General features: G+C 44.0%; 1 protein-coding gene across 1 annotated transcript in view; it reads left to right on the top strand.

Moving 5' to 3' along the window:
* Positions 1-15,550, top strand: part of BLM (BLM RecQ like helicase) — a 69,133-nt gene that overhangs the window by 46,673 nt on the left and 6,910 nt on the right. Inside the window, exons 15-20 of the mRNA XM_084869030.1 lie at positions 541-736; positions 1,336-1,526; positions 5,774-5,921; positions 9,972-10,171; positions 11,119-11,311; positions 13,522-13,644. Of these exons, the coding sequence (XP_084725156.1) occupies positions 541-736; positions 1,336-1,526; positions 5,774-5,921; positions 9,972-10,171; positions 11,119-11,311; positions 13,522-13,644 (1,051 nt within the window). The remainder of the gene's footprint in view (positions 1-540; positions 737-1,335; positions 1,527-5,773; positions 5,922-9,971; positions 10,172-11,118; positions 11,312-13,521; positions 13,645-15,550) is intronic.

Here is a 15,550-nt window from a genome sequence, read left to right as displayed (position 1 = left end):
ACTTCACGTTTTGACTGAGATTCACTGATGAGTAAAAGAAGCTGCTGTGTGATCAGCTGCTGTCGCTGGGAGAACCGATGATATACACCGAACCGGTGAATCATCAGAGAAGCTGGCAGCAGTGACCTCGACGCTCAAGCCCTGAGCTGCTGAGCGGCACGTTTCTCATCACTGGCCTGGACACCCTGGCCGTGTGCAGGGCACTCACACCACCTTATCAAAAACACACGAGAACAACCAGTGACAGCACGCTGAGAGGTGGCTGCTATTGATTCTGGCTCCCGCAGGTGACAATACCAAGCCGCTCAAGAAAATGCCTGCCCCATCGAGAGTCTCTTTACTTTCTCGGATCTTCATAAAACTGCAAATTGCCAATATGGAAATCTCCCATTAGTTGTGCTAAATAACAGGACCAAGTTAAGATTGTTGTCTAGAGTGCATTTGAAAACAAATTAGAAGAGAAAGCGTTTGGGAGTGTCTGTTATAAAAATGACGGTTTTAATGCATTCTGAGGCTAATGGGCTTTTGCTCTCACTTCAGGTCATCTGCGCGACCATTGCGTTTGGGATGGGGATTGACAAGCCCGACGTGCGATTTGTGATCCACGCGTCTCTCCCTAAATCCGTGGAGGGTTACTACCAGGAGTCCGGCCGAGCTGGAAGAGACGGGGAAATCTCGCACTGCCTGCTTTTCTATACCTACCATGACGTGACCAGACTGAAGAGGCTTATCCTCAGTAAGTCCCCCTTCAGTCTCGCGATAGTGGTGTCCTACTTCTGGCGTTGTGGTACTTTTGGTCTAGTTACAGAAAAACAGAAGTGCTTATATAAATATGGGAGTTTTTTTATTTTTATTTATTTATTTTTTAATATTTTTTTTATTGATTCTGTACAGAGAGGAAGGGAGAGAGATAGAGAGCCAGAAACATCGATGAGAGAGAAACATGGACCAGCTGCCTCTTGCACACCCCCTACCAGGGATGTGCCCACAACCAACGTACATGCCCCTGACCGGAATCGAACCTGGGACCTTTCAGTCCGCAGACCGACGCTCTACCCACTGAGCCAAACCGGTTTCAGCATAAATATGGGAGTTTTTAATGTGCATAACATGCAAATCATCATGGAGAATAATAAAGATTTATATCTTCAGGGGTGCCCAAAAATATTTCATTAATTATAATATAGAATGTCACGTTGATATGCAATGCTATTAATAATTATTTCATTTAATATTTAAAGTCACATGAATGTATTAGAAATATTTCTGTGATATTCTCTTTTGTTTTTCTACTCTAATAAGTCTTTTTTTTGCTATGTTCTTCATTTCTTTTAGTGGAAAAAGATGGAAACCATCATACAAGAGAGACTCACTTTAATAATTTGTATAGTATGGTACATTACTGTGAAAATATAACAGAATGCAGGCGAATACAGCTTTTGGCTTACTTTGGTGAAATTGGATTTAACCCTGAGTTTTGTAAGAAACACCCAGAAGTTTCTTGTGATAATTGCTGTCAAGCAAAGGTAAAATGGAAAAAAAATTTTCTCTTGATATAGAAAAGTTAGATGAAAGATGGATTTAAGAATTACTATTTCCCATCTTCTTGAGATAAGCCTTCTCAATCAATAAAACTGTCTTTGCTACCAAAAAAAAAAAAAAAAAAAAAGTTAGATGAAAATAGTGGCCCCTAAGGAATTAAACAGAAAGATTGCTTTCTTCCCATAGTCATTTGGAATGGAACATTTTAATATTCGGTGGGATATCTTTAGAATTAGAAGCCCTTAAAAATATACTGGACCTACCCAGAATACTGGGGTTATTATATACGTGCACTAGTAATTATAGGATACTTTAAAAACATCATTATACAAAAAATCCAAAATGAACAAGTACAATATTTTCTATTCAACTCTAATCTATATTTAAAGATCTCACTCTCAAAAGAGTTGTGATAACTGGAGTCCTGTGTGTGTGAATTCAGATCAATCAGATGACTCTATAAATTGATTTTTTTTTTTTAATATATATTTTATTGATTTTACACAGAGGAATTGAGAAGGACAGAGAGTTAGAAACGTCGCTGAGAGAGAAACATCGACCAGCTGCCTCTTGCACACCCCCCACTTGTGCCCGCAACCAAGGTACATGCCCTTGACCGGAATCGAACCCGGGACCTTTCAGTCCGCAGGCTGACGCTCTATCCACTGAGCCAAACCGGTCCCGGCTAAATTGATTTTTTTTTAAACTGTGAAGAGTAGTGGCAATAACTTCTAGTTGAGTTTGCTATCATTTGTCCTAAAAATAACCTTGTGAGATTGTCAAATGCAAGCACTTGATTGCACCTATTATGGTAATGCCGTGTTCTAATGTCTACAGTGTACAGAGCATTCATTTTCTCATTTGATATGTTCCTTTCAATGTCTGGGTAAGCCGCTGGGGATTCACAAAAGAGCGTGGGGGGGCTCGTGCGTAGCCTGGAGGGGAGACAGACCTATGTGTGACCAGTGCGGTTACAACCAGGCATGCAGCACCAGCCAGAGCAGAGGTGGCTGAGTCTGTCTTGGGGCGCAATCTGGATTCGTGGCCATCTCCACCCACCGCACCCAACTCTGTAGACATTGCTAATCAGAGCACTCGATTCACCAAATATTTGTTGAGTGCCTACTCTGTGACAGGCGCTTATACCCCCGAAGATTTCACCTGCTCTGATGCCTTTAAATAACATCTATAAGTTAAACGCCCCCAAATGTATATGCATCGCCATATAAATTTGGGATACACATTACAGAACAAAACATAAAGGTCCCTGCCCTTGAGGATCTCACATTCTAGCAGAAGGAGGCCGAGTTCAAACAACACACATGACAAGCACATGTTAAGGGGTGAGGGCTGTGGCGAAAAGCACAGCATTATCAGGAGGCAGGACCGATGGGTGGGATGCAGGATGCAGTAGTAGATAAGGTGGCCCAGAGAAGTCCTATTGTAAAGGTGACGTCTGAGCAAAACCTTGAAGAAGAGAGCTGGCTGAGCAGCTTTCTGGATGTGGGCATTCCCGGCTGAAGCCAAGAACAACAGCCCTCAGGTAGGGGCAGGCTTGAGCGTTTGAGGGATTAAAAAGGAGCCCACGTGGTGGGCAGGGCTGGGAGTTGGGAAAGAGGTCGTGGCAGGCCAGAGCAGCGGCTGGAGGGCTGCGTCGCTCCAAGTACGGAGGGATTCTCAGCGAAGATGTTTGATTCAGGCAGTCTGGCCGGAAGGATCAGGAATTCCGTTTGGGGCGTATTGGGTTAGATATGTCCATTCGATCCAGAAATTCTAAAAAGAGGCTGACGATGCATATAAATTTGGGGGTGTTTAACTTACAGATGTTATTTAAAGACATAAGAGCATATGAAATCTTCAGGGGTATAAGTTTATAGACAGAAGAGGAGAAAACCAAAGTTTGAGTTCCGGGATATTAAGAGATTGAGAAGACCAAGAAAGAGAAGAGAGTTGAGATAAGAGGGAAACCAAAGAAACTAAGTATTCCAGGGCGGAGTGCTTAAGTAGTGATCGATGCTGCTGCTAAACCAAGTGCAGTTAGAACTGAGAATTCACCATTGGATTAGGACTTTTTTTTTTTTTTTTTTTAAATATATTTTTAATTGATTTTTTTTACAGAGAGAAAGGGAGAGGGATAGAGTGTTAGAAACATCAATGAGAGAGAATCATCTGATCAGCTGCCTCCTGCACACCCCCCACCGGGGATGTGCCCGCAAGCAATGTACATGCCCTTGACCGGAATCGAACCTGGGACCCTCCAGTCTGCAGACCAATGCTCTTATCCACTGATCCAATCTGGTTTCAGCTAGATTAGGACTTTAGACTTAACCATTGGCCCTGCAGAAACCACGGTGACCGTGACCTGACTAGTTTCAGTAGGGTGGCGCAAAATTGGAGGCAGTGAATAATATATAAGACGCTTTCCAGTTTTGTTTGAAAGACGAACAGAGAAATGAAACAGTAACTGGAATGGGAAATGGAGTCCAGAAAAGACGGGAGAAATAGACCTTTGAGTGCGGATAGGAATTTGCCTCCAGAGGATGACAATTTGGTGTATAAGAATGGGAGAGAATTAATGAAGCAATTTTTTTTTTTCTTTTTAAATATATTTTATTGAATTTTTTTTTTTTTTTTTTTTTTTTTTTTTTACCGAGAGGAAGGGGAAGGGATAGAGAGTTAGAAACATCAGTGAGAGAGAAACATCGATCAGCTGCCTATTGCACACCCCCCCCACTGGGGATGTGCCCGCAACCAAGGTACATGCCCTTGACCGGAATCGAACCCGGGACCCTTGAGTCTGCAGGCCGACGCTCTATCCGCTGAGCCAAACCAGTCAGAGCTGAAGCAATGTTCTTGAGTAGGCAGAGGGGATGGGATCTAGAGTGTAAGGAGAGAGATTGGCTTCAGACAGGAGCTCGGGTAGTTCAGCTATAACAGGCGGAAGGACAAGAAAATGCGGCAGGTGCTGACAGAGCTGCAACGGAGGAAGTTTGTGAAATCTTTCCTGGTTGCTTCAGCTTTCTCAAGTAGGAAGCAGGGTCGTCAGCTGACAGGACAAGACAAGGGACTGAACAGAAAGGAGAGAGTAAAGCAGTCATCTAAGGCAGGGGTCAGTAAACTTTATCTTAAAAGGCCAGAGAGTAAATATTTTAAGCCTTTGGGCCTTAGACTCACGGCCTCTGTCACAACTAGTGCTCGGCTCTGCTATTTTTAGCCGGAAGCAGACAAATGCATTGATTGTCCATGGCTGTGTTCCAGTAAAATTCGATTTACAAAAGCAGGCGGTATAGCCTCACGGACTGCAGTTTGCCGACTGCCGTTCTAAGAGAACGCACGAGTGGCGGACTAAGGATGCATGGAAATGACCTGGCAGTGTTAAGCGTCCAGTTGAGGTTTGTGGCCATGTATTGGAAGTGCAAACAGCCAAAACCGGTGTGGCTCAGCGTACAGAGTGTCGACCTGCGGACTGAAGGGTCTCGGGTTCGATTCCGGTCAAGGGCACGTACCTTGGTTGCGGGCACATCCCCGGTAGGGGGGTGTGCAAGAGGCAGCTGATGGCTGATTCTCTCTCATCGATGTTTCTAACTCTCTATCCCTCTCTCTTCCTCTCTGTAAAAAAATCAATAAAATATATATATATATAAAGGCGGAGTTGCATGTGCAGAGGCACAGAGCAGAAGCAGGACACAGCTTAGGAGACACGCAGGTGGTTAGATTGCTCGTTTGGAGAACCAGCGGAGAGAGCATATGGTAATGGGGGCTTTGGAAAATAGGCAGTGTTTGGAGTCAGCCAAGGGGAAGATGAGAAAGGGGACTGACAGGAGGTAATAAAGAAGATAGACTGTGGCATCAAAGACCCAAAAGAGATGGGGAACTCATCAATGTGCATGTTTTTCATCTCGGAAGTCACCAGCCAGTACATAACGGGCCACTGTTCCAGGGGTTCTGAAGGGTATTTTTGTTTTCTAAGAATATTCTTACCTGGAGAGTACTGTCAGGTCATTGAAAGACAAGATGTATATGTCTGCGAAGCAGTAATAAAATAGATAGAGTGCTAACTGTTCTAGACACAAGGTTAATATAAGAACTTGGGAAAGAATGAACATGCAAAACTTACTTAGATTTTGGTGTGGAAAGGGTTGATTTATGACATTACTATAATAGTTAGTAAACCCTAGCAATCTAGGTCTCATCTTAATTATCATAGAAAGTAATCTCTTTTTATTCATAGGATTATAAGACACGAGATGTGACTGATGATGTGAAAAATATTGTAAGATTTGTCCAAGAACATAGTTCATCTCAAGGAATGGGAAACAGAAAACATGTCGGTCCCTGTGGGAGATTCACCATGAATATGCTGGTTGACATTTTCTTGGGTAAGTGATCTGTTTTCTTAGTTTGCGTTATATCGCCGAAACTGGTGTGGCTCAGTGGATAGAGCGTCGGCCTGCAGACTGAATTCCGGTCAAGGGCATGGACCTTGGTTGCGGGCACATCTCCAATAGGGGGTGTGCAAGAGACAGCTGATCGATATTTCTCTGTCATCAATGTTTCTGACTCTCTATTCCTCTCTCTTCCTCTCTGTAAAAAATCAATAAAATATATTTTTTAAAAATTTTGCATTATATCAATTGATGTTGAACATCTAAAGAATTCTCTTGTCTGTTTTCTTATAGAAGTGAAGGGCTTCAGGATAAAACCTTTTTCGACTAACAAAAGAAAATCGGTTTTTATGAATTATGCTGACTTGTTTTTCCAGAAAGAAACACTTTATGGTGTGTGTTTTTAAAATTGAGTTTTAGAGAGGAAGGGAGAAAGAGAGAAACATTGATCACTGTCTCCTGTATGCAACCTGGACTGGGGATCGAGCCCACAATCTGGATTCAAACCGGCTTGTCAGTGCACGGGACCCCCTGCAACCTGGGCAGTGTGCTGACCAGTGTGCTCACTGAGCTTTGACCTTCTAGTTCATAGAACAGTGCGCAACCACTGAACCACACTGGCTGGGCTTTTTAAAATATATTCATTCATTTATTTTAATCTTCACCTGCAGATATTTATTTTTTTTAATATATTTTTTCTTTATTTCAGAGAGGAAGGGAAAGGGAGAGAGAAGCATCAATGATGAAAGGGAATCATTGATTGGCTGCCTCCTGCATGCCCCTCCACTGGGGATTGAGTCCATAACCTGGGCATGTGCCCTTGTCTGGAATCGAACCTGGGACCCTTCAGTCTGCATGCTGACACTCTATCCACTGAGCCAAACCAGCTAGGTCTTTTTTTTTTTTTTTTTTTTTTTAGAGAGAGAGAGAGAGAGAGAGAGAGAGAGAGAGAGAGTGGGGAGAGGGTAAGAAAGAAAGAGAAACATCAATGTGAAGGAGACACATCGATTGGTTGCCTCCTACATGTGCCCCAGCCGAGGCCAGGGATCGAACCTGCAATCCTGGTACACGCCCTTGACCCTGCAACCTTTTGGTGTGCGGGGCCAACATTCTAACCACTTAGCAGCACTGGCCAGGGTAGAAATGAAATATTTAATTGATGGCAGTAAAAAACACAAATGTTCCTTCTCAACCAAAAAGGGAAAAGGGCAACTAGGTAGGGAGCGGCAGTGACCAGACCCGGAGCAGCTGGTTGTGGAACGAACCAGAGCAACAGAGGCCAGGCCCGGAGCAGCCAGGCCCGAAACAGCTCACTCCTCGCCTGTCCCTGCCCACGGCTGCCTCTCAGACATGGCTGGAAACTTTTGCGGGAACTTGAGGGTCTGCTGAATCAAGTGATGAAGGCTTAGATCTGGATGTGTTGAGTTAGTATAGCGCTGGGGTGTTGATCTGTGAGTGCCTTGGGTGGGGCCTGGATGAGGCTGGTTGACCTATTTGGAAATGTCTTTTGTGTGAAGTGAATCATTGGGCATGTGGAGGTATTATTGATATAAGAAAATGCTAAGTAACTGATTTACTATCTGAAAAGGGATTTACTATCGGGGAAAGGGAGGGAGGAAGAGACTGAACATAAACTGTGCACCTATGGATGAGGACAATGGGGGGTGGGGAGGGGGCGGAGGGTGGGGTGGGAACCTGGTGGAGGGGGGAAGAAATGAGGAACCTTTGTAATAATATGAACAATAAAGACTGATTTAAAAAAAAAAAAAAAAGGGAAAAGGGGGCTTAGAAACTTGAGGGGGAAAATTACACAGGAGACCTAAGATTATATGTAAAACAAAGGAAATTGTCACATGATTTTGAGTAATTGATAAAATCTACCAAAAAAAAATAATCCATTTGCCTGAATGCCGTAAACATCCTCCTTCGGATTACACAAGAGGCACAGCATGCCAAGTGGGGAAGGAAACTTATTAACTGTTGATTAGCTACAACACTTGGCATCAACATATAGGCTTAAATATGGTTAGAGAACAGGACAGGATGTATATGTTCATCTTGATATAAGAGTACATAAATAAATAAAAATGAAAGAAGGAGTACACAGAAGGTTTGAGATGCTAATTTAGATAGAGGGGAGAGAGGGTCGAAAATTCTATCTAAAGTTACAGAAATATTGCCGAAACCGGTTTGGCTTAGTGGTAGAGCGTCGGTCTGCGGACTGAAAGGTCCGGGGTTCGATTCCGGTCAGGGGCATGTACGTTGGTTGCGGGCACATCCGCGGTAGGGGGTGTGCAGGAGGCAGCTGGTTGATGTTTCTCTCTCATCGACGTTACTAGCTCTCTATCTCTCTCCCTTCCTCTCTGTAAAAAAATCAATAAAATATATTAAAAATAAAAAAATAAAGGTACAGAAATATTAAATAGATGAACCAGTATTATAGCAAAATTGGGGGCAGGATAAAGTGAAGGGGGTGGCATAAATGAGATGAAGCCTCTCTTTCGTAGTTGGGGGTTCATCAGGTCAATGTCAGGTGGTGGCCTGCTAGAGCAGGGGTCGGGTGGACCCTTTTTCTGCCAAGGGCCATTTGGATATTTACAACATCATTTGAGGGCCATTCAAAATGATCAGCTTAAAAAGTAGCCTGCTCTATTTGGGCAAACATTTAATTAACTCACCCTCATGCCTTGGCAGGGCCAGACCCAAGGACTCTGTGTGCCTGATACAGATCAGACCAGATGTTCCCCGCCCCTGGGCTGGAGGAATGACAGCAAGGGTTAGGGTTCCGGTGGAGGTAACCACAAGAGCTGAAAACAAAAGCTGTTTAGAAAGTAAATCCCTTGCCGAAACCGGTTTGGCTCAGTGGTAGAGTGTCGGTCTGCGGACTGAAAGGTCCCAGGTTTGAATCCAGTCAAGGGCATGTACCTTGGTTGCGGACACATCCCCAGTTGGGGGTGTGCAGGAGGCAGCTGGTCGATGTTTCTCTCTCATCAACGTTTCTAGCTCTCTATCTCTCTCCTTTCCTCTCTGTAAAAAAAAATCAATAAAATATATTAAAAAATAAAAATAAAAAATAAAAAGAAAGTAAATCCCTTAAAGAAGGGAAGTGGGAGGGGAGGGTGGGACCAAGGAATGTTGCTTTTAATTATAAAAGCAACATTCTGTACTATATAGTCTCTTTTTCCCAGATAGCACATTAATTAAATATATAAACAATTAAGAGGTTCCTTCATTTAAAAAAAAAAAAAAAGTCAATAGCCTGGATTGGAGTAAGAGGAGGATTTGCTCAGATTCTCAGCTTTTTCCTCTGGACCGGCTCTTTCCTCAGGCCAAAGCAGCGTCTGTGCCAATTCTTCCCTTTCAGGGTTCTTGCCTTCTCCTAGTTTGGACCTTTTTCAGGGGAACAAAGGATTGCAGGTAAAACAACTTATTATAAGAGTTATACGTGATCACTATATTGCAATATGTAGAAAACTGGAAAGAATACAAATAACCCCAGAAAAAACTGCTGATATTTTAATGTGTTTGCTCACAATCACATATTTATCATATTGTACGTGTAATTTAACATTTTTATATAATCACTAGGTGCCCGTTGCAGGAAGATTCCTGCAAAAACAGAGCTTCCCACAGGCTTCCCTCCAGCCACCTCCCTCACCCCCACCCCCCACACTTTCCCTCCTGCCACCGCCACTCACCATGGCCATGCTTTCCCTCCCTCTTCCTTCTATGCTGTCTTCAGTCTTCACTCCTCCCTCCCTCCCTCAGCATATGCAAATTAAACATAATCTTTGTTGGGTTAATTTGCATACTCGCTCTGATTGGCTGTGGGTGTAGTGAAGGTACCGTCAATTACCATTTTTCTCTTTTATTAGTGTAGGTATGTAAGCATTTTCTTGTTTTTTATTTTAAGGTAAGTTTTAATAATTTATATCTTGTCAGGGTAATGATGCATTCCATTTAACCAGACCTGCCCACAAATGACCTCTATTAGAACGTTACGGTGTGCCTACATTTACCAATCTTTTTTTCCCTTCTCACCAGGGAGTAAGAGTGCAAAAATTCAGTCGGGGATATTTGGAAAGGGGTCTTCATATTCACGGCACAATGCTGAAAGGCTTTTTAAAAAGCTGATACTCGACAAGATCTTGGATGAAGACTTATTTATCAATGCCAACGACCAACCCATTGCCTATGTGATGCTTGGAAGTAAAGCGCAAGCTTTACTGAATGGGTATTTAAAGGTACGGCATTTGAAATGTTGATTTTATTTTTATAATATCATTTTATTATTTCAGTGAGTAGACAGAAATATATTACTGCAAATTAAAACTCTCTTTTCCAAATTAAACTCTCTTTTCCAAAGCTTGTGGGTACTGAACTTATTTCTACTATCTTATATGAACATATTGTGTTCCTCTTAATTTGCAAAGAGACCTTAAAGTGGAACCAAGTAATACAATAACTATCAAAGTGAACTTAATGGATTAACAGGGGTCCTCAAACTTTTTAAAGTGGGGGCCAGATCACGGTCCCTCAGAGAGCTGGAGGGCCGGACTATATGAACTACTAATTCCTACTGTAACACCTCGGCTGCGCTCACTGCCCAAAAAACCTGGCGGGCCGGATCAGACTCCTCTGCGGGCCGCATGTGGCCCGAGGGTCGTAGTTTGAAGACCCCTGGATTATCAGATCACTAAATCACCACGTATTTACTAAACTGACATTTGTCAAGAAGTAATTCTGGCCGAAACCGGTTTGGCTCAATGGATAGAGCGTTGGACTGCAAGGTCCCAGGTTCGATTCCGGTCAAGGGCATGTACCTTGGTTGCAGGCACATCCCCAGTGGGGGGTGTGCAGAAGGCAGCTGATCGATGATTCTCACTCATTGATGTTTCTAACTCTCTATCCCTCTCTGTGAAAAATCAATAAAATATTTTAAAAAAAGAAAAAAAAAGAAAAGAAAAAGAAGGAGTAATTCTGTACTAGGCACTGGGGGTACAAAGATGGAGAACGCACAGCCCCTGTTCCCAAAGGGCTTACTATCCACTTGGCATAAAAGAAGTATCCCCCCCCCAAAAAAAATGCAATGAAGCATTAAATAAACCCCCTATGTTGATGCAAGTGCGCACACACACACATACACACACACTCACTCCTATGATTCCTTTCTCTCTCTTCTCACTCACAGGTTGACTTCATGGAGACAGAAAATTCCAGCCGTATCAAGAAACAAAAAGCCTTAGAGACGAAGGTTTCCCAGCGGGAAGAGGTGGTTAGGAAGTGTCTCGGAGAACTCACAGAAGTGTGCAAATCTCTGGGGAAAGTCTTTGGCGTCCATTACTTCAATATCTTCAACACGGTCACCCTCAAGAAGCTTGCAGGTAGGCGTGCGTGAGCCTTCTGCTCCGTGGCATCAATTAATAGGCCCAAGGTTAGCCTTGCTAAGGAACTTGCTAAGTGCATAAATGTATCTTGGGCTTTTGTATCACTCTTATTTAATCTCCAAATGAAAGCCCAGAGAAGCCATTTGAACTTATTCTTGAGACACTTTCTCCCCATGCTGGATGTTAGACTATGGATAATTGCAGTCTCTCATACCAGATGTTCCTTATGATTATGCGTCCGTTTGTGCCTGCCTTTATGAGACCTAGCTGTGTTATTATAATGATGTCTCTGCAATGAGGAGCCAAGTTCCTCATGAAAAGAAACGATGTGTTATGCTCCTTTGAATCCGGATCAAGCACTCTTCTGTGTCTTCGGTTAATAAATGCCCTGAGTTATTGCCAAAGCTCCAGATAGCTCAACCAGAATTCTAATGGTAAAGCCCTTGGAAAATAAGGTGTTACATCGGTGACTAACTAGTAGTGTGCGTTACCTTCCGAAAGACCCATCATCATCACCTTCTCTCTCCTCCATCCCCGTTCCTAGCACCGTAGGTCATTGTGGTACTTCATCAACTCTAAGACGCCATCTACTTTAAGACACTGCTATTTTATGAGCTATTGAGAAAGAAAAATCCTGCTAATTAAACCGGAACACAGCGCTTTTTGTTGAAAATCATTTTGACTTTTTCTGCTTGTACATGAAAAATGCATAAAATTAAAGTGAGTTGATTTAGGTACTAGGAAAAATTCACATTCAAAGCCTGACTTCCAAATTATGTATGTGTGTGTGTGTATATATATATATATATATATATATATATATATATTTTAAATATGTATTTTATTGATTTTTTTACAGAGAGAAGGGAGAGAGATAGAGAGTTAGAAACATTGATGAGAGAGAAACATTGATCAGCTGCCTCCTGCACACCCCCTACCGGGATGTGCCTGCAATAAAATATGTTTTAAAAAAAAACAAAAAAAAAAACCTCTGTTAAAACGCCAACAGCTCTCCAGATAAAGTACAAAGTCTATCAAGGATCTGCATTTCTACTTGCCTTTCCCACTTCCTCTCCCACCAACGCCCTCCATAAACCTTCTAGTCCGTCCCAAAGGTCTGTTCCTTTTCCTCTAAACATAGAAATGATGTGAAAATTGAAGATTTGAAATCCACCCTTTGCTGAAGTCTACGTAGGAATTATTACTCCCTCACTCCCCGTAGCCAGTGCATCAATGACTCCTACAGACCGGCCTCCCAAATGCATCCAGATCCATCTCCTCTTCATCTCCGCTGCCACATCCTAATTCTCGACATCCTCGCCTGCTTCTCAGGGCCTCCCTCTGGGCTCCTAGTTTCTGCTCTTCCCCTTACAGTCCATTTTCCACAGTGATTTTCTAGAGTGATCTTTAAAATGACAGGCTTGCCCGGCTATGAGGCCGATGTACCATCTGTGTGCAGAGGACTCAACAGCCTACTTGTTAAAATCAGATGACCCGCTTCACCCCACGGACAGAAAGACAGGAAGGAAGAAGAATGAGTGTGGGTTGGGGGCGTGTAAGAATTCAGTTACGGGCCCTGGCTGGTTTGGCTCAGTGGATAGCGTGTTGGCTTGTGGACTGAAGGGTCCTGGGTTCGATTCTGGTCAAGGACATATGCCAGGATTGAGGGCTTGATCCCTAATAGGGGGTATGCAGGAGGCAACTGATCAATGATTCTGTCATCATTGATGTTTCTCTCTCTGCCTCTCCTTTCCTCTCTGAAATATATATATATTCAGTTACGGTCTTTTTGAGTTGGATATACAAGTCTGGAGCACAGGGGAGAAGTCGGAGCCGGAAACATGAATGTGGTCATTCTCCTAAATAACCTTTGTTGTGAGAAGATAGCAAAGCCTGCTCAAACTCTGAGGCACGGCGCACAGTTCCTCTCCGGTTACCCTGGTTACCCCGTGTCCTTGGCTCTCCCTCCCTCTCAGCCCTGACCTAACGCACCTTTGCTGCTGGAATTGGATGATGGGCTCCTGCCCCCTGGGCCTGCCTGCTGCCTCTGTTGGCACCAACCGCCTGGCAGAAAATTGGCCCACGTGCCCAGTGCTCTGCATTTGGTTGGCACTTACCAAGCATGTGCTGAATGGGTGGATGAGCACAAACCCAGCGGGTTTTCTGTTGGTGGTCATTTAAATTCCTGCTTTTATGTTCATGCGCAGAATCGTTATCTTCCGATCCCGAGGTTTTGCTTCAAATCGATGGTGTCACCGAAGATAAACTGGAAAAATACGGTGCAGAAGTGATTGCAGTATTACAGAAGTACTCTGAGTGGACACTACCAGGTTCAGTATTCAGCCAAATGCGTGTTTTCTGAAAGCCTGCCTTCATGTTAAGCGGTGCATCTCACCGGATTAAGTCTCCGTGGTTTCCGGGTGTGTTCATGCTTCGGACACCTTGTCACCCTGATGCTCAAGTGCCCAGGGCACCGTTCAGTGGTGTGCCAGGCACCTCTTACAGGACACTGATGCTTAGGCCCCGTGCGGGATGCCAACTGCCAAACACGCTCCTAGGACCCAAAGCTTGAGCCCAGAGCTTGCTGGTTCTGTTCAGGCAAATACCTGGGGAACTCATGGCATGTCGCCGTGGTCAGCAAACTGCGGCTCTCCAGCCACATGCGGCTCTTTGGCCCCTTGAGTGTGGCTCTTCCACAAAATACCACGGCCTGGGCGAGTCTATTTGGAAGAAGTGGCATCAGAAGAAGTTTAAGTTTAAAAAATGTGGCTCTGCAAAGAAATTTCAGCCGTTGTGCCATTGATAGTTGGCTCTGTGGGCTAATAAGTTTGCCGACCACTGGGCTAGTGCAGCTCCCAGCCTGCCACCATCTCGCTCTGTGGTCCTTGGCAGCCACACATAACCTTGTGCTGCTTCAGTTTCCTTATCTGAGGAAGGAACATGTTGTCTGAAAAGCGTGTCTGCAGATAAAATGGAGGAGTGGAGTTTAAATACTTTGGGAAAATAAGCATGGAATTGTAGCGTTAGATGATCTTATTGTCAGCTATTGAAAGAATCTGCCCGAGTCGGTGCATCACTAGCAGGTGTTGCCAAAGGTTACATCAGGCCTGTCACAAAGCATCTCCAATTAGGAACCCCATCACTACTGAGCCATAGAAAGCACTGGCTAAGATAGTGACCAGACGTCCCGCTTTTGGCGGGACAGTCCCGATTTTTAACAATTTGTCCTGCGGCGTTTTAAAAAAGGTGCCGATTTTTATCTTTTTTTTAAAGAAAAATTGGGACCTTTTTTAAAAACGCCGCAGGACAAATTGTTAAAAATCGGGACGTCTGGTCACCTAGGGCTAAGAGGAAACGGAGAGCAAAGGAAGATGCAGGAGACGGGACACGTGCAGAAGTCTTATGGCCTCCTCCAACATGCTGCCATGTGATAAGACACGGCAGGCAGGCCAAGTTCAATGTCTTTCCCGTTTCTGTAAGGGATCTCGGTAGGGGTTTCTTTTCCAGGCTAATGGAAAAGTCAACAGGCGGAGAAAGGAGTGAGCATGTGTTTCAAGTTCTGTCTGTTCCTGATTGTTTTTCATTCATTAACAAAATGCCGCAGAATAAGGTTTTCATACATTCCTCAGCATCATCATTACCCCATTAAAGGCCTTGCTTGGACAATAGTGGCAGTCCCTCTGTGGGAACTTCATGTTTGTTTACTACAGTAACTTGTTTGGAAGGGTTTTTCCCACATGAGACAGCCTGGTGGTAATTGCTGCCACTATTGAGGGACAGGCACTGTGCCAAGAGCTTTGTTCTGTATTGCTCAGTCCTCACAACGCCCATTTTATTTTATTAATATATTTTATTGATTTTTCACAGAGAGGAAGGGAGAGGGATAGAGAGTTAGAAACATCGATGAGAGAGAAACATCGATCGGCTGCCTCTTGCACACCCCCCACAGGGGATGTTGCCCACAATCTAGGTACATGTCCTTGACCGGAATCGAACCTGGGACCCTTCAGTCCGCAGACTGACGCTCTATCCACTGAGCCAAATCGGTTTCGGCACAACGCCCATTTTACAGGTGGAAATGGGTGAGGCCTTTTCATATCCCCAAATCCCACAGCTGGGCCTTTCTGTGGGAACCAGTGTTGGAGGGACAAGGTCCATCCTGTCCTTTTTACCAGGCAGCGAGGTAGCCTGAGGGTGAACCAAACCAGCCAGGAAACACCGTCCTTCAGAAAACGG

The sequence above is a fragment of the Pipistrellus hanaki genome (assembly GCF_964339955.1).
Source record: "Pipistrellus hanaki genome assembly, chromosome: 21".
Lineage (NCBI taxonomy): Eukaryota > Metazoa > Chordata > Mammalia > Chiroptera > Vespertilionidae > Pipistrellus > Pipistrellus hanaki.
The sequence above is the reverse complement of the archived record's forward strand: the minus strand, read 5'-3'. Positions and strand labels throughout refer to the sequence as shown.